This window comes from Momordica charantia (genome assembly GCF_013281855.1).
Source record: "Momordica charantia cultivar OHB3-1 chromosome 4 unlocalized genomic scaffold, Mcharantia_2.0 BLBB01000004.1, whole genome shotgun sequence".
NCBI classification, from domain to species: Eukaryota; Viridiplantae; Streptophyta; class Magnoliopsida; order Cucurbitales; family Cucurbitaceae; genus Momordica; species Momordica charantia.
The window spans coordinates 23,485,565-23,505,042 of NW_028275162.1; the positions used below are offsets into that span (position 1 = coordinate 23,485,565).

General features: G+C 32.0%; 2 protein-coding genes across 3 annotated transcripts; one reads left to right on the forward strand and one right to left on the reverse strand.

The window, feature by feature from the left end:
• Positions 1 to 6,265: 6,265 nt before the first annotated feature.
• ILL6 (IAA-amino acid hydrolase ILR1-like 6) lies at positions 6,266 to 10,895 on the forward strand. The gene is made up of 5 exons (XM_088122639.1): positions 6,266 to 6,982; positions 8,312 to 8,437; positions 9,507 to 9,821; positions 9,940 to 10,068; positions 10,160 to 10,895. The coding sequence occupies exons 1-5, from the start codon at positions 6,491 to 6,493 to the stop codon at positions 10,526 to 10,528; spliced, it is 1,431 nt and encodes a 476-aa protein (XP_087978765.1). The 5' UTR covers positions 6,266 to 6,490; the 3' UTR covers positions 10,529 to 10,895.
• A 478-nt stretch (positions 10,896 to 11,373) lies between these two features.
• Positions 11,374 to 17,343, reverse strand: HEMB2 (Aldolase superfamily protein). 2 transcript variants are annotated; one of them, XM_022285895.2, is made up of 13 exons: positions 17,152 to 17,343; positions 16,406 to 16,742; positions 16,026 to 16,137; positions 15,823 to 15,896; positions 15,093 to 15,161; positions 14,928 to 15,011; positions 14,751 to 14,820; positions 14,043 to 14,098; positions 13,658 to 13,779; positions 12,950 to 13,021; positions 12,780 to 12,861; positions 12,611 to 12,688; positions 11,374 to 11,682 (listed from the first exon to the last, which is right to left on the reverse strand). In XM_022285895.2, exons 2-13 carry the CDS (start codon positions 16,709 to 16,711, stop codon positions 11,515 to 11,517), a joined length of 1,293 nt encoding a protein of 430 aa, XP_022141587.1. In that variant the 5' UTR covers positions 16,712 to 16,742; positions 17,152 to 17,343; the 3' UTR covers positions 11,374 to 11,514. The 2 variants fall into 2 exon arrangements, with proteins under 2 accessions (XP_022141587.1, XP_022141588.1); XM_022285896.2 differs by having other exon boundaries at positions 17,086 to 17,343.
• Positions 17,344 to 19,478: the final 2,135 nt, after the last annotated feature.

Sequence of the window (19,478 nt, forward strand, 5' to 3'; positions counted from 1 at the left end):
CACTCTCATATTACAATTATTTTTCGTTCTTAGCCAATAAAATACTATATTGCAACCTTTTTCTTCAATTTAAAAGATAATTTGTCCTTCAATAAAATACAGTGTCCTCTCCTAGGAGAGACAATTTTACTTCATGGAATTAATTCTTAACTACTTTAAAAATAGTTTTGAAATAATTAGATTCTTTTAGAATATATATTATGGAAAAAGACCCTACTAAAAGTCTGCTAAAACTTATTATTATTATTATTTTTCTTTTTGGAAACTTTGCAGGATGTACAGCAAAAGCAATAAGCAAGGTCTTAAACATGGTATTAAATATTCGTTGACATGTCCATCAATATTTCCACGTATCTATAGGTTTCGAGGGATAAATCGATATTTTCATCCATTACTAAAAAATTGACAAAATATAAAAAATATCATTAATATATACATAATATTAATATTAATTATTTTTAATTTATTTATAAATAGAAAATATTTATTTATTAATCTTAATATTTTTAAAATTTTTCAATTTATCTAACTTTTCATGTATAGTCATTTGACATTTATATTTTATTGATATTATTGTCAATGTTTTAAAATTATATATTTTTATTGATGCTGACATTTAAAATTTTAGTTTTACTGGTTTATTTATCCTTCCAAATTGGGGGTAAAAATGGAATTTGCGGCAGATTCGCCTGCCAAAATTTGCCAAAAAGTAACTGTCAAATCCAACAAACGAAAATGTCCATGCACTCTTCCCCCTTTTCCATTGGTCCAACCGACAATCAACATGACTAACTTTTTTTCTTTTTTTTTTTTATTATTATTTACTTACTTGTTTTCTTTAAAAAAGCCATTGCCATTTTTTCTAAAAAATACTAAATTACAAATTGAGAAAGGAATTCGACGAATTATAATAAAATAACACCAATGTACAATAATGAAAAATATTAATGTATGACCACTCAAACTAACTTCTCTATTAAAAATTAACTTTCTTGAAAATAATTTAATAAATTAAAAGTAATTAAAGACCTTTCTCAAAGGGAAAAAAAAGTAATTAAAAACAATATCATAAATATGCTAACATAGTTTTTTGTAGGTCAACTTTTACTGAATAATATGATTATAACAAGTGACCTACTCGCTTCTTTTCAATTCAATTCCAAAATAAACTTCTTAGGATCATTTTTTCAAATTTTTATGTTTTGACTAAAATAATAATTAAATTTGTTCATGTGTGAAGAGAATCTTCTCATAATTGTTAACACCATAAGTTAGAATTTAATATTTAAAACTTTGTTGGATACAATTTGTGTTATTAATGAAGTGTCGAACTTTTTTTTTTCGAGTTTTTTAATATCATTTTGATATATAAGTTTAGAAGAAAAACATAATAGTAAAATTCCTGTTGGATACAAATTAGATACTTAGAAAATATTTAATAATTTTATTATTTCCATGTTAAAAATAATTTTAAAATCTTAATAAAAAATTTTGTTTTACAAGTTGTTTGGCTGAGTAATTCTTGAGCTGTGATTAATCAAGGAGCAGTTGGATTTCTTTAACCAAATAATTGGTTGATTTCTCAAATTGGTCCACAAAACACTGAGTGGGTGCTGTCTTTTCATATATGTCCCAAAACATTAAAAAATAAAAAATAAAAAAGGTGGGCACACTCTCATGGTAAATGGCCACAATGGCTTTGTACAAAAGCAAGAGACCATTTTTGATATATATATATATATATATATATATATATATATATATATATGTTATTTTATTTTTTTTGTTAAAACCTCTTTCTTTTTCTAGTTCTTATTATTTTCTTTTTTCTCGACAAGAAAAAATAGTTAAAATGGTTACTTATTGCAGTGAAAGTAATCGATGAAAGTTTTAAATGTGTTGTCGATGGAAATATCGAAATCTAAATTTTATGAAAATATTAATGGAAATATCGATTAAATGTCGATGTTGATCGATATTTCTGTAAAATCATAAAAAAATATTTAAATATTTTTCTATTTCTGAATAAGTTTAAAATGATTAATATTAATATTAGGTATATATTAGTGACTTTTTGGTGACATTTTTCATATTTTGTTGATTTTTTGGTAATATGATGAAAATGTCGATTTATCTCTCATATCGATGTCAAACCTATAGATACATGGAAATGTCGATGTTGACATGTCAACGTGTCGACAAATATTTAATACCATGGTTGCAGTAACATTCAAGGTACTTCTTTTGTTGCATGAAAATACTTGGGTGCTGAACGGTGAGCATCTATCGTAGAATTTTATATAGCTCATTGTTCTTTTTCAAATTTTTTTTTATATTTTTCAAATTGTTTCTTATTTGTCAAAAATTTAATGGTAGTCAGCACAAGATAGATGTTCGCCGGTATTTTCCTTTCCTACCACTTGAATTTTGCTTTTTTACGTTTTGCAAATATTATACGAGAAAGAAACTACGACGAGTTTGTTAGAATCCATATAAATGAATTAAATTTACCCAACCCATCAGCTTAAGCTTTTGGGTTGAGCAGTGATTTATTCATTCTCAAGAGAGTTAAAATAAATAACCGTATATTTTTCAAGAAATAGAAAAAAAAGAACAAAAACAAATAATGACACTACTATAAAAAAGTTTAATCAACTTATATGGTCAATTTTCATTGAGTTCTTGTTTCCTTTGGGAATGAGAATCAAAAAATGAAAATCAAAATCCATTCCCTTCGATGATGTTTACTAAATTGTAGAAAGGTAATGGTGGAATTCATATCAAATTTGGGGTCCGTGGGCCTTTGCACCTTTATAATAATTAGTTTACAACTTTTATCATTTCTAGAAAGAGTTAATGGTTATTAAATATGTTTTTGTTTCTTTATCTTTTATTCGTACAACACATGGAGTGGAGAGATTTGAACCTTCTAGTCAAACATGTCTTAACTCGCTAAACTATGCTTAGATTGACTTCTATTTCTTTGTTTTAATACTAAAGAAATGACATGAAATAATAAACAAGAAACAGTAACAAAAAATAGTTATGTTTTTCATAATTGAAAAAGAAGAGACAATAAACAAGAATATTATCAAATGAGCTCTAATTAACTTGACGTTGTTTCTCAAAAATCCTAATTCCTAAAACCCAACTCCCTAAACTTATATTTTCCTTTATTCAATAACTTCATTATCTCATTACCTCTCGCTAATCTTTCACACAATTAAAGTGCCCACCACTCAAACTAAATATTAACTGCAAATTTGAGCATAGCTAATTGTTTAAGATATATATCTTAAATCAAATATTTCTCTATCCCTCATATTTCTGAACTAAATATATATATATATATATATATATACTTATTTTATCTTTTTTTACCATATTCATATGAAACGTATCACGTAATTTGATAATGTCTCATAAAGTATCAATATTGAAAATGATTTAATCAGATTATAAGCTCAAGTCAGATTAAAATGAAAAAATGAAACAATTCTTTTTTTTGGAATAAAATTTGTTATATGCACTTATTTGTAAATTTAAACGTGAAAAATGAAGTCTAATTAAGAAAGACAGATTTGTTAAAACTTCCCATGCAGTGGAATAAACATAAAGCAACCGTTTGGTTGATGCATTTCACAAAATGAGGATTTTTCATTTTGGTCTCGGGCGGAGTACCATGATTTTAAAAGTTTCAATTTAGTCTTCAATATTTCCATCAATTTGATCCCTATAATTTCAAAAGTTTATAATTAGTCCTATAATTTAAGTTTAGTTTCAATTTGATCATTATGGTTTGATTAAATCTTATAAGTTGTCCATAAATTGTGTTTTTTTTTTAATTTACATAATGTGGGGTGAGAGATTAAACTCACAACTCTAAAATTGAAAAATTACAACTAAACTATGCTCGTTTTAACCCTTTAAGATCCATTAAAAACATCCACTTTTTTTTACTCAATCTTAAATCCTTATGCATTTAAGTAAGGCCGTTACCCAAATATAAAATTGTTACGTAAAAAATTGTCAATATGACAATGTTAAAGATTTGTAAAGTTTGATTAAATTATATAATTAAATTGAAAATTTTGAAATTAAATTCAAAGTAAACTCAAACCATATTGAATTAATAGCTTAACAAGTTATAAAATTTAAATTTTGCGCAAATTAATTAATTGATCCATTTTCCCCTTTTGATGTGACTAATATAATAAGGAAGCAGTCAAGCAAGCCTTCTTCCTTCCCTTTTTCTTTCCATTATTCGTTTGAGTTTAATTAGGCCACTTATCACGTTTTACTAAACACTTACATCAATTATTTGAAAATAATAACATAGCTTGACAATTCTTTTCTGACCAAAAGGTATTTTTCATAAAAGAAATAATAATAAATTTAAAATTGAATTTCTTAAATATATAAATATATATGGCTGGTTAATAAGTATAAAGTTCATAACTAAATTTTAAATAAATATATACGTTTTTAGTTCAACAGTTATAGATGTGAGGATTGAATCAACGGTTTTTTAGATCAGAACATATGCTTTATCTATATATTTAGTATTCGAATAGACAATTTACTGTTTGCGTGATGGTCAACAAAAATCGTTATCCAAGAAAAAGAAGAAGAGCCATACATAAATTATTGAATTGAATAAGTCAAAAAGTGTATGAATAAACTTGAATTTTTAAAATATAAAAAGAAAATTTATATATGTAAAATCATAAAAGAGGACTTTTAAAAAACAAAACATAAAAGAGATATATAATTTACGTTGATAATATCAATATCTTGAACATGCTAAAGAAATTTAAGTTTCTAAATATCTATACTTCTATATTTTATTTTAATCCTTGTACTTATATATTTTATTTAGTTCATAAATTTTTATACGTGTAAAATTTAGTAATTTTAACTCGTAAATATTTTGTTTAATAAAATTCTAATATTTGCATAAAAAGTTATTTTAACTATTATCTTGTATTTTAATGAATTTTATTTATTACTTAAGTCCCCATCACTAGCTAGTTGCCCATTAATTAATTAACAAAAACTTTGAAATGGTATCAAGAATGGTAAATGTATGATTATTTTTTAAGAGAAAAAATTTCTAACTCGTCTTTGGGAGAAACTCCGATTAAACCTTAAAAGAATTTTGAATTTTTTTTGTCCTTAATAATTTATACAATTTTCAAAATCATTTTCAATAATCTAATGATCTATTACAGAAATTTAAAAAAGTACTTTATTTTTCACTAAAAACAATAAAAATATTTTTCACCATTTTAAAAGTCGTCCCATCAACCTCATGTTAGTTTAAACACAAATCTCATAAGTCTACTCATTAAATAAATAATTTAAAAGACCAAATACTATGGCTAAAATAAATATTTAAAAGATCAAAACAAAATATTTTATAGGTATTTGGAGTAAGAGTGATCGTTTCGTGAGTTTGACTTTAAATGTAAAAAAATTTAATCATTTATGAAAAATACTTAGACTCCTCGACCATGAACTTTATCCTCCTCACTATTAAATATTTGACAACTTATTATTATTAAAAAAAATCTATCTTTATATTTTTCTCTCCTACTTGTTAAACATTTAATGCGGAGGATGACAAAATTGCTACTCTTGAGGAGCCAAATTTTTCCATCATTTATATATATACATTCTTTTCACTTGTGAGCTTAAAAATTTGATCACACAAGATCCCGCAAGTAGAAATTAAATGGAGAAGAAATGATATTAAAGTAATTATTAATACCGTATTAAATCCTTAATTAATCTAAAAACTTATGTTGGTGAGTTAATCATTTATAAATATTTTAACAGTATTACTTAGCGAATTCTCGAATCTACTTTAGGACATTTCCTAAACCTAGTTCCAAAACCCTTTCCTTAAACTCTCCGACCTCCTCTCTCAGGTTTTGTTATAAATCGTACCCTGCTTGAAAAGTACGTGCTCATCTCTTCGCTCTCCTCCCTTCCGCTAATGTAAATATCCCACGTGGTATTCATTTTTCTTTTTAACCAGTACGCTGTTGGTGTATTTTTACACAAAGAAGATGCTTGCAATTGAGAAGATTGAAGTCGTAAAGTTTGATGCGAAGATAACATGCTCTTTATTAATATTCTCAAGCTTAAGACGACGAGGAGTCGGTGGTTTGGACGGAAATAATATTTAAAATGAAAGATAAAAGAAAAAGGAAAATAGGGATAGGCGTGGCGTCGAGGAAAGCGGTGGTCCTATCAGCTTCGATTCGACGCCCTCTGTGGAACAAATCGTATTTGTAGTACCACGTGCTCCAAATTCGCCTCCACTTTTTCTCTAATCTCTTTTTTCCTCTCCCCACGTGCTTAAAGATCCCTCATCTCAATTTCCCTCTCTTCTCCCCCACCGGCCTCCGCTTCTTCCCCTTCCGCCGGAATCTCTCTTTTTCCTCTCTCTCGATCGATCGCTTGATTTGGCTCTGCGTTCTTCAGGATGATCTCGTCTAGCAAATTTTGGATTATTTTCTTTCTATCGATTCCGAGCTTTTTACTCTCTTTTATCGAGCCGATCTCTTCTTCCGGCGGCGGTGATCACGGCGGCTCTGCTCTAATTGGCGCCGGATGCGGCGCCAAACCGATTCTGAATTCTGCCTCTCTGAAGAATCGGAGTATTGGAACGTTTATGTCTGGATTGGAATCTCAGAGCTGCGAGGTGTGGACGGACGCCTGCTCTGAGGCGATCCTCAGTTTGGCGAAGCGGACGGAGGTGGTTGATTGGTTGAAGAAGGTGAGGAGGAGGATCCACGAGAATCCGGAGCTTGCGTTTGAAGAATTCGAGACGAGTCAGTTGGTTCGCGATGAGTTGGACCGGATGGAAATTAGCTATCACCATCCTTTGGCTAAGACCGGCGTTCGTGCTTGGATCGGGACTGGCGGACCGCCTTTTGTCGCTCTCAGAGCCGATATGGATGCTCTTCCAATCCAGGTTCTCCTTGGAAATCTGATATCTCCTTCATGATCATATGCTTCTGAATCTGCGATCGCTTTTTTTTCTTTCCTCTTAATTCCGATCGATTGATTGCCTTGATGTCTCTGTTTAGCCTTGAAATTGGAAACAACGTGAGCGAGCGAATTAGAAAAGGAAGAAAACGCGGATTAGAATTTTAAAAAACCGCATCCTTAAAATTATTTTTGTAAATAAGTTAGCGAAATGATTCTTATCTGTTAAAATCCAGTTGTAATTTGCCCCTAAAAATTTCATAGCTGAATTTCTACGAGCTCAGTTAGTTTTTCTTACTCCTTTCCTTACGAGTTGAAATTTCTTCTTTGTTCTTACTTTTAAGCTAATTTTTAGATTTTTATAAAAAAAATATCTCATCGAATATTTTTTTAGTCAATTTTCATTTACAATGGAGATATAGATTGTAAAAACTATTCTTCATTCTTGAAGAAGTCGTAGAGTTTTTCTTTGTTATTATTATAATAGCGTGAGTGACTCAGGGCATAATAGTGGTACTGTATCTTTTGGATCTCTCTCTCTCTCTTAATTTTTTTGCACGTGTTTAAATCTCTTCTTTAAGATAAATAAAATAATATAACTTATTGAGAAAGAATAGTTGGATTAAATGACATGATTTAGAAATATGGTATTTTATTATTATTATTTTTTTTTTGAAAGTCAGTACAATCCATAGCCCCATAAATTTTCCAGATAAAAGGATAAGTGGAAATGGTAGACATGGTTTCTGTTGTACCTTCGAACAGGTTGAGGTTGAGGTTGAGGTGGGTCATAACATTTACGAAATTTTCTAGGTATATTTGATATTTTAGTTTGTATTTAAGTTCTACACCATAAATTACGGATGGTTGAACTGAATCTGATCAATCTCCTTTTTTGTCCATAAATTTTAATATTTATTTTTAATTTTTGAACTTTTTTTAAGGAAAATTATTCTTTAAACTTTGTTTTGTTTTAGCCTTTAAATCTTACCTAACTAATTATTTCAGTCCTTAACAAAACTTCCCTTAAGATCTTCACATCTAAACATGTGCATTATTAATTAGGTAAGACGAACGAAATACATGTTACATAATGATATATGAGAAATGACAAAGAAGTAAAATGATTTGACTTCACAACTTAAAAAATACTAAAATAAAATGCCTGTAATTTTAAGACAAATGCTATGGAATGGGAATTCTATCTGTTTTAGGACTTGAGTTGTTACAATGGTTAATTTCTTGACACTATTTTTAATGAGATTAGAAAATGTGGAAAGGCATTGAAGAATGAGCTTTAAAATTAATGGTGCAGGAGGCTGTGGAATGGGAACACAAAAGCAGAGTCCAAGGCAAGATGCATGCTTGTGGGCACGATGCTCATGTTACAATGCTTCTTGGTGCTGCCAAGATCTTAAAGGATCGTGAACATCTATTGAAGGTTTGTCAAACGCCTCTCATTTTTCGATTTGCTTGAGAAAAGAAACAACGAAAATTTAGTTTTTAGAAAATTAATATGATAATATTATTTCATCTTTAAGAATTTGCAGTAGTTAAAAATTCACTGATGTTTAGTGGGTACTTTCTGTTCTTTGATTTCAAAGCCTCGAAGTTGATTCAATTTTTTCAGGGAAATGAGGCATCAAAATTATCGAATTTAAGGAAACATTATTCTGCCAAAATTGTGGGCAAATTCTTTTGCAAAAAGGAAGGGGGGATGGGAAAGTTGACTTTTTCAGTTGCAGAAATTGAAAATATAGACTACGAATAGTCACTAACCATAATAAATACATAGGAAGTCCTTTTAACTGTAAATGAGAAGAAATTAATGGCTCTTGAAGTCTTCTCGTTGCAGGTACAATGCATAAACTACTTTATTCTAGCTTTAGTTCTATATGGACAATTGGCTTTTTTTTTTCATTACCAAAACAGTTCTCAACTTCCCCAATTAAGTGGCTGTAAAAGTTATAATTATTTTATCTTTAAATCACTATTTACAGGACCATAATTTAAATGGAAGAAGTCATAGGTAGAAACAAACAAAAAGTCCAAAAGAAAAAACAGAACATTGCTTTCTGAAAACGGCTCCCAAACAACTACTACTGAGTAGCTTATTACTCTTCTGTTGTCTTTTCTCACGTGTTCTTCTTTTCTGCTATCTTTTCCCTCTTAATTCCGATCATTAATCTAAACCACTTTGCAAACAGTTGAAAATATATATATATATATATATCATGCTTCTCAACAAAACAATCAACAGGGAAGTTTTGTTCTTTTTTACTCGGAATTTAGCATCTGCACATTTTTTTTTCCCAAAAGGTTATCCCATTCCATGAACACAGTCGATTTTTTTTTCCAATAAGTAGACCAGCAAGTAACATGATTTCTCAGATTCTCTGTCGGCATAATGTTGTCTCGAGTTGTATCTTATCTTTATTCTTTTGGCTGTGGGGTACTCAAAAATCTGGAATCTGTGATCACAGTTCACTTACCATTGTACTGTTTTACAGGGGACGGTGATTCTGCTGTTTCAGCCAGCCGAGGAAGCCGGCAATGGCGCAAAGCGGATGATCGGCGATGGGGCGCTGAAAGACGTGCAGGCCATTTTTGCAGTTCATGTTTCTCACGAGCATCCCACCGGCATCATTGGGTCGCGCCCCGGCCCTCTTCTCGCCGGCTGCGGCTTCTTTCGGGCGGTGATTACCGGCAAGAAGGGCCGCGCCGGATCGCCCCACCACTCCGTCGACCCGGTCCTGGCCGCCGCCGCCGCCGTTATCAGCCTGCAGGGGATCGTCTCTCGAGAGGCAAACCCTTTGGATTCGCAGGTTTTGAAACCACCTCCTCTCATCAGTTTCTTCGGAAATATAATATTGTTGGTAATTATTTTGCTGCCAATGAGTTTTCTTTAGGGAATAATTGATTAATTAATTGCGTCTTAATTAGGTTGTCTCTGTAACTTCGTTCAATGGAGGCAATAATCTGGATACGATACCGGATACCGTGGTTATTGGCGGTACCTTCAGGGCTTTCTCCAATTCAAGCTTCTACCAAGTTCTTCGCAGAATACAGGAGGTAATTAAGCAATTAATTAGGATTTATTTTAAGAAGTCATAAAAAAAAACTCGACTTTAATTCTAAAGTAAATTTTGATTGTACCGTATAGGTTATCGTGGAGCAGGCGAGCGTTTACAGATGCTCGGGCACAGTGGACTTCTTTGAAAAGGAATACACCATATACCCTCCAACTGTAAACGACGAAAAGATGTACGAGCATGTGAAAAAGGTGGCCATTGATTTGTTGGGTTCGCACAATTTCAAGGTGGTGCCGCCAATGATGGGGGCCGAGGACTTCTCCTTCTACACAGAGTTTGTTCCCGCAGCCTTTTTCTACATAGGAGTCAGAAACGAGACTCTAGGATCCATCCACACCGGCCACTCCCCCTACTTCATGATCGACGAAGATGTTCTACCGATCGGTGCTGCTACTCACGCAACCATTGCTGAGAGGTACCTATACGAGCATGGCGAATGAGAAGCTTGAAAATTCAAGCAATGGCTATGCTTTGCGTGTTGATATGTTGTGTTTCCGAAGAAAGACATGGATTCCCATGGCAAGTTTTGGGTGTACCAAGGGCCGATTGTGTTGTGAAGGGAAAGCTGATCATGCCCTCATCCTATTGTATATGATTAGACGATTTGGAGCGTCGTTGCTACAACTACACGGTATATTTTCCAATTATTTTTAAGTGTATTTTGTTTCGGTTGATGGTGTAACCATTGTAACCATCAACTTAAATTGTCCAAAACCAATGGTAGTGATAGTGATGATCGTGATTAAAGTGAATTTCTAAGTGAAACCACTGGAGAAGCACGAATGAAAGTACCTAGGTGTTCTATAATATTCATAGAACTTTCGATTTCAAATTATTTAACAAAACACTAGGTTGAAAAATATTATTACCACTTTTTACCCTTTCAAAACAGTAATCTCAATCTAACTTTTGATCTGAGTTTACCTCTAAAATAATCCTGAAGCACACATTCAGTTTACTCAGGTGGTATCAACTGTGACTGCGGCCTCTAAAACTAAGGGTGTGTTTGAAAGTAATGGAAGAATTAGTAATTTTAAAAAGAGAGATTTAAGTATAATTGGTTTTTCAAAATCACTCTCCAAGTAATATCTTAAAATTAATTTAAAGTGATTTTAAACTTTACTAAAATCAATTTTTTAATTTGCTAAACATGACAATGGGAAGGGAATTTTAATTTAAAGTGATTTTAAACTTTACTAAAATCAATTTTTTAATTTGCTAAACATGACAATGGAGAGGGACAAAAGTCCAAAATCAATCCCAAACACACCCTATCCTAAATATATGGTGCAAATCGAGCATTGGATTAAATAATGAGACAGAATCTAAGATTACTACAAATTTTATACCTCATAAAAGAGAACTCTCATTGGAAGTTTGACGACCGACCTAAAATTATCTAGCACAGCACAGTTAAAACAAAGTCTCACCTCTTCTCACCACACAAACATCTAGCTGCCTGTAGAGCAAAATATGTGAGGATTATGTCTGCTCCTGCCCGTCGGAGACACATCAGAGACTCCATCATCACCTTCTCTTCATCGATCATTTTGAGAACCCCTCCAGCCTTGATCATCGAGTACTCGCCCGAAACCTGACCGAAATAGTAAAATCATTCGACATGATTGCATATTCTAATCACTTGTCATATGAACTAACTCAAGAGCAGTGCATTTGAATATAACAAAATTTGTGTCTAATAATTCTACTAAACACAGACAAAAGTTTGTTTTTTAAACCTCATTTTCAAACAATCCCTCAAGGCCTATAAATACATAGATGCGCATATTGCATTCATTCAAGTTTTATTTGCGTCCATTTTCTTTAATACCATCCTTGTTAGTTATCAGATATCAAGCATGCAATTATGATACAAGTGTCTAGAAATCGTAGAAGTGGGATCATTTACATGACCGCTGCTTTCCACCTCTTTAAATAACAATTTTGTTTTTACTTCTCTGATTTTAAAAATTACGCTGCTGCGTCCCAATTTCTTTAGGATGTTTTCACCTCTTAAAAACAAATTTAAATTCTTAATCAAATTTCAAAAACAAAAACAAATTTTTTAAACTACTTTTCTTATTTTGGCTTAAGTCTTGAAAACGTTTTTAAAAAGTAGATAATAAAACGAAGAAGTGAAAGCTGTAATTTTAAACTTCATTTTCAAAAATAGAAAACCAAAACAGAGTGGTTATAAAATATAAATTATTACTTCATTTAGATCATAGCGGCATTTAGTCAACCACATCAGGCGGAAGACGCTTATTGATGTGTGCTAAATATATCCTTTTATATTTCCTAGCAGCATTCTAAGCTAATCATCATGCGTGGCCAAGGAGAATTATGTGATATTTCAAGTGTCCAAACCCGATTAAAATTATCATTCTCCAAAATAAGACTCGAGTCATGCAATCTTATGTGATATTAATGCCTCATATTGTAGAACATGGGGGTGTGTATAGGACATGAAAATAGGTAAAGCAAAGATAATAATTAACATAAAACAAAATAGTCAATAATACCTGATATGCTGCAATAGGTAAAGGAGAATTATTCCTGAGAAGCCTTATGATATCCAGATAAGGGAGACCAGGTTTCACCTGTTAAGCGATTAGTAATAGCTTTACGTTAGCGACATTGGAGTTCACCACCAAGTATATTATTTCAAAGGATCCAAAAAAGACAACTGACCAGAAGAATATCAGCTCCTTCATCTTCATCTTCACGGGTTTCGATCAAAGCCTCTCTATAATTTGCTGGATTCATCTGGTAACTTTTGTTAAGCAAGCCAGATTAGTTTGGTATGTGAGAACCTAGAGCAAGTAAAATCTCAGTTCATAATAATATAATATACTACATACGTCTTTTTGTCGCCAAAACGAGGATTTGAATCCAGTGCTTCACGAAATGGACCATAAAACGAACTTGCATACCTGTTTAAAATCCCCAAATGAAGGTAAGCACAAAAAAGTAAAACATCGTTTGTGTAAAAAATTAAAGTAACTGGACCATTCATGTAAAAAAAAAAGGAGGGAATTAAAAGTTTTATTCATTCCAATTGGCTAGACATACATAAACCAGGTTGATGTAGAGTAGAAAGAGTGAAAGAGGTGCCCCATGCTACACACCTTCTAAGTGATAAAGGAGTGGAAAATAAATTCAGCAATATTCAAGAAAGATTTGATCCACATGGAAAGGAAATACATCATCAGGTATCTTATTGAGACATTAGCTTAGCTGCAGGATTCTTTAAGTAACCGACTCGAATGGGGAATATATAGCTCATTACAAATTAACAAAAGATTTCCAAATTCCTTAAACATATTAGAGGCAAAAGTTGATTGAGACATCTAATAATTCTTCTATCTAGGCTAGCTACAAGATCTAATGAACTAATAACTTTGTAAAGCATCAGGATTAAACATCATTTTGCTTTTATTTTGACAGGCGGCAGCTGGCAGCATTCATATTCTAATCAAATTTTAGAAGTAGAGCAAAGCTTTAAATGTACTTATTCATGTGGCTAACAAAAACGGGAGAAAATGGTGAAATGGAAAATAGGAAATTACTTTGCCGTGTAAGACATGATGGAGACGTGATGAAAGCCCTCAGCATCAAGAGCCCTTCTAATTGCTCCGACCCTACCATCCATCATGTCACTTGGACTGACAACATCTGCTCCAGCACGGGCCTAGTGATCAAAGAAATTAAGACAGAAAGCAAACTATAAATATCTGTTCAAAAGACACCAGGAGACATATACAAAACGGGGAGATATAAGGTAAAATAGTGAACAAGTGCTCATATATAATATCCCATTAAACAAAGGCAATAAATGTTGAAAGATAGCTGTGAAAATTTGCGTAACCTTAGTACTTTGTAATTCATAAATGGGCCATGAATTTGTCATGTTCGAGGGTTGAGTTTACAAAGAGAACGATCTCATAAAATTACCTGGGAAACAGCTTGTTTGCATAATTGATGAACAGTCTCATCATTCATTATAACTCCTACAAAATATGAAACCAACTTTGTGACCATATATACCTATATTGAACTAAAATAAATTATTCTAGGAAGACATTCGATTGTAAGGTCAATGCCCATAAAATTTTAACAAATTGACTTTGAAAGGATGAGTCTCAGTAACGGCCTCTGCTGCCAAGCAGATATTTTGCCCTTGAAAATTACAATAGTTGTTCTTACGTTACACATTAGAAAATAGAGCTTATTTTGAGGGAATTTCAGTCAAAAACAGTCCATATAGATACCGTTACGAAGCAGTTCACAGTCATAAACTACTCTTTGTCAAGCAAATGGGCACGTTTGCTCGCACATGTGATTCTTTTTACATTCAAAATTTCTTCTGCGTCAAGATGAGATTTGGAGCAAACCTTTGCATAGGGATGGATGCAGTACTGGTACATAGTTTCTACTTGCAAATATTTAATCAGCAAACAGAATCTAGACTTAACCCATTAAAGACCCATGCATTTGATAGATATTCAGATTGTGTATGCGAAGGCAAACGTTCTAATATTATAAAAGTTTTTGGTTTCAACTAAAATTTCTCAATTATTAATGAAATATTCCCGTAAAATTTCTACACAATGCTTCAACGATTATTCTAGCATCATTTAAATAAAGGTATATCACTCTTACCATCCTCTCTAACTATACCATCGTGGCCATCAGAAGAGTATGGATCCAAAGCAACATCAGTGTAGATGACCTGAACAAATATGGGTTGTACAATATATAATTGCAATGTTTCTGCACATGAGACCACAATACTCCCATAACTTAAATCAATATCCAAATAGAATACAGTTCACTTACAAGATCAGGGTATTTGTCCTTGAGCAACCGAATTGTTCGAGGCACTAAACCATTATCATTGTATGCCTCGTCCCCTGTTGGAGACTGAAGCAAAACTGATTATATTATGCAACTAAGAAACCAAAAAAAAAAAAAAGGAATGGTATAAGAATGAGGAGTAAAAACCTTCAATGCATCTGGAACTTTAGGGAATAGCACAACAGAATTGACACCGACATCCCGAGCCTTTGAAACCTGCCTCAAACAAGATTATCTTCTTAACTGATACACATGCATGTTCATCTTTAACTTGAACTATCTCTTTCTGTCGTTTAAAGGAATGACTTTGCATAAACAACTTTCTACAAGAAAGATTCGTCCAAATATTTTTGCCCTTGAGCACCAAAAGACAGTTTTTCAATTTTCTTTCAAGTATTGCTCAGAGCCTCGGACTAAGTAAATTCCTTTTAAATCGATGCTGCAATATAAAATCAAGGTCAATTTATTAAACATGTACATCTCAAAATTCAAGAAAGAAAAGCTTTCTGTGGTCCAAGGGCTGACAAAGCAACATGAAAAAATGCCGTCCTTTCCTTTATTCCATATTTGAATCGAATACTGCAAGGAATTTTCCATGGAACCAAAAACTACAATTCCACAAGAGCATTTTTTAAATTCAAAAATTCAAAGGCTCGAGGAACATACTTTGACTGCCTTTGCATGCAACAAAACGCAAGTGCCATATTAAAAGCATATTCTGTTGCTGGATTTAATCACCAAAACTATCCAAACAACCGGGGACTAAAAAAACGCAGCAGACCACCAAGGAACATACAAAGGTGAAATTTTGAGCAAGGCAACAACCTCATTTGTGATTAGTGATTGCTGAAAAGTAGAGCCCATGTAGCTAAGTTACCTCTTCCAAAAGCCCATGTCTCCACCCAAGCCTATAGCATCCAGGCATAGCTCCAATCGGTGTATCCTCCTCACCTGCAAATTTCCTAATGTTTAGGCCTACCTTGCCTACAAACTACACAAGGCCATGCACACAGCGCCACACCAAAACAGAGTAATACAAATAATAAAAGAAAAAACGGATTATGATTGCATAGTGCGTACCTTCATGAATGAACAAAGGATATACAAAATTTGAAGGTGATAGGCTGGTTTCCTGAAATGATGCTCTGAGTGCGGGTGACCTCCGGTTACGTCGAGGACGACGGCTGAGAGGCTGATAGAAAATTTGTTGTAAGTGAGGAGAAGGGAGCACTCATTTTTAATGTTAAACAGTTCGTGAATGTAGAAAATTAGTAATACAGCATAATGCTTAATAGTTCTTTCAGTGGAATTTGTTATTTGAACTCTCGAATGCATAATCACGATTCAGGTGCACAGATAACATTATCTCTAAAACTAAGGACGTCTACTTATAATTTCATATGTCGATTCATAGTATGAAAAAGTTTATGTGAAAATCCAGTTATATCATCAACACTAACCAGCAAAGGAGCTACAGGAGTTCCAGCAGGCGCTGCTGGTTTCGGCGGCACAGGAGGTGCTTCTGGAACGTTGCCTGCCACAACAGCAGCTTCACACTCTGCATCACTCCGTCCGAGCTTCTTCATATGTGCATCGCGCTCGTCGCTAGCTCTCACAACGAAAAGACGCGGAGAACGCACATTGGCCGGGGTCCGGACGCAGAGGAAATTTGAATTTGGCGAAGGTTTTAGCCCAACATAGGAGCCGCAATCCAGACCGTTAATTGTTCGAACACAATTAGGCGCATTAAGAACTGTTGAAGCCATAAATTAATTCCAAACACGAGAACTGCAACACCTGCACATCCACGCAGAACAATCACTACAACGAAATAAGCTAGAATAATAACACGATGAGATCGCGCAACGAATTAAAGAAGATGAAGAATACAGCGTAAGTTTCCAAATTACAGAATAGATCACAGCAACCACGAAACGTAAGCTAGAATTCAGAAATAAAATCAACTAAAACGAAAATTCTCAGAATTAAAAACTGAAAACAGAATATCAACAACAACCGGCAAACAGAAGCAATGCGAGCACAGAGCAGAATTAGGACGATGAGGACCGAAACGGCAGATACGGAAGAGAGCTCGAAATGAGTTCGAAGTAGAGATCATAAATACGAAAAGAAGACGAACCTGATATTGGATCGTAATCAAGAAAAAAGTAGAGAGAATCGGAAAGGAGAGGATAGGAAAACTCACCGGCGGAAGAGTTCAGAGAGAGAGAGAGACGGAGGCGGTGTTCCCGGAGACCTTATCGGATGAGTATTTGGTTAGGTGTACTGAGCAGCCAATCAGGATTCGGGAGACGCTGTTATGGACGAGATGGCGATTTTTGACGGAGACTCAGCCAACATAGAGAGAGATAGAACTTGTTTGCTAAGACTTTGACAAATTGACCGTGAAATTCCATACAAAAGGCCACATAAAATTAAATTATCTGTTGTCCTCCAAAAAAAAAAAAATAATTAAATTCTTTCTAAAATATTTATATTTATTATAGTCTATGAAATTTTAAAGGGACTATTTTAGTTAATTTTGCACAAAAATTTTAACATAAATTCTCTAGTCAGCAACGAAATCTTAATCTTTAATATTGAATTATGGCTACATTTCAATAAATTTGCCGATTAAAATTATGATTGAAAAAATGAGATAAAAAAAATGAAGGGATTAAAGAGAGAATTTAAAAAGTTTAAGTATTGGAATTGTCAATATTTATTTATTTATTTCTAAACTATTGAAGTGGTTGCAATAGACTTGCAAAGTTTTGTTTATAAAAATTGAACCATCAAGTTTACTTAATTGAAAATATTATACCATCTCGTTCTCTTCAATTAAAAAAATCTATCAATTATAATCTATTAAACAATGAATTTCTTATCAGGTTAATGACATAATCTAATTTACTCATTTAGTTATACTTCAGTGTCTAATTTTTAGAACTATAAATTTATAGGTTCAATTCTAACCATTAACTATATGTTAATTTTAGGAGATAAAGAAAAAATAGATAAAATAACAAATATGATTAATACTTTAATACAAACCTAATAACTTATTTATACTGTAATTTATGATCATATTAGAAAATTCAATTCAAATAATATAATCTAATTCAAATCTAATTATAATTCAAATAATATTATCTAATATTTTACCCTTGTAACTTGTGAAATTTATCTTAAAAAAGTATAAATATATTTATTTTAAAAAATAATTACAAAGATCGCATTTTTTTTCAAAGGAATATCACATTTATTTACACTGCCAGCAAAACTTCCATGAATATTTTCATTTAAAAAAATTACAAATATTTCACACAAAACAACTCCCAACTTCATAGCCATGCTTGTTATAAACTCAAGCTATTAGAAGTATGAGTCAATACTTCCTAATTGTTTTTATTTGAAAACAGTATTGAAAAATATCAACCATAAAATGGCTCTACAGTTTTTTTTTTCTTTCTAAATTTATAATTCAAATAACGTGTGAAGATTTAAAATTTGATCTATCAATTTTTAGGGAAAAAGAAAAGAATTCGATAATCAATGGAGCTGTCTTTAGCCAAATGTACTAATATTGTAAGTACTTAGCCTAAAGTTGTAAGGATCGAAGTTATATTTATTTCATAAATTTTATCTGCAAAATATTTATTTATAAGGAAAAGAGAGAGAGAGAAAAAAAAAGACTGTGGGATCAATATGGATCAGTTCCGTTGGGCCACACAGACAATAAGACTGGGCCAATTGTCTCTTCATTGAACTTTGGCCCAATATTGTTTATTTATTATTCTTTTTTTTAGTACAATTTATGTACAAATTAAAGTTTATCAATGGCTCTAAACTAATAATAAAGTACAAAATAGCTTTCTCTTTCACTTAAACTAAACAAGATATACATTTTTGTATATTAATTACTTTATTTCTCAAAATAGTTAAAATAGAAAAATAATCCAAACTTCATCACTAAACCTATTCCTTTTCTTCAATTTCGAAAGTGAAATAGAGATAAATGTAAAATTATTTTGCAATATCGAAAATAAAAATGTATCTCGATCATGTATAATTGTCATTTTTGTTCACATAATTAATCATGTTATAACGTTGATTGTTCCAAGCCCCATGAAATCAAATGTAGCATATTTAACAACTTTGATTTTTGGTTAAACCTAATCCATTACCAAAATAATCCAATTGAAAGTAAAAACTTGGGATTGCAATATAAACAAGCACATCATATATATTTTATATAATATAGCCACATAATTAAATACATTCATTTCATGTCAAGTATGATACTAAATTACAGTTTGGATTTTTTTTTAATTATCAACAAAAACCAAAATTCTGCCTAAAAATAAGGAAAATAAACAAACTCTTAACTTTTGGAAAAAGAGATAGTCTTTTGTATTTTAGAGAAAACTAAACTATAAGAAAGATTTGTCAATATCTATTAAAAAAAGATTCTATGGTAAAGAAACGCATAATTGATTTGATGATTATGTCTCTCTCGAAAATATTTTTGAG

What these genes read in the sequence shown, in the direction of transcription:
- HEMB2 (XM_022285895.2), bottom strand. Translation starts at nt 16,711, where the DNA reads ATGGCTTCAACAGTTCTTAATGCGCCTAATTGTGTTCGAACAATTAAC. An exon ending in CGTTTTGGCGACAAAAAGAC is followed by an intron (nt 12,862 to 12,949) that starts GTATGTAGTATA and finishes GCTTAACAAAAG; the next exon opens with TTACCAGATGAATCCAGCAA. An exon ending in TACCTATTGCAGCATATCAG is followed by an intron (nt 11,683 to 12,610) that starts GTATTATTGACT and finishes TATTTCGGTCAG; the next exon opens with GTTTCGGGCGAGTACTCGAT.
- ILL6 (XM_088122639.1), top strand. Translation starts at nt 6,491, where the DNA reads ATGATCTCGTCTAGCAAATTTTGGATTATTTTCTTTCTATCGATTCCG. An exon ending in CAAACCCTTTGGATTCGCAG is followed by an intron (nt 9,822 to 9,939) that starts GTTTTGAAACCA and finishes CGTCTTAATTAG; the next exon opens with GTTGTCTCTGTAACTTCGTT. An exon ending in TTCTTCGCAGAATACAGGAG is followed by an intron (nt 10,069 to 10,159) that starts GTAATTAAGCAA and finishes TGTACCGTATAG; the next exon opens with GTTATCGTGGAGCAGGCGAG.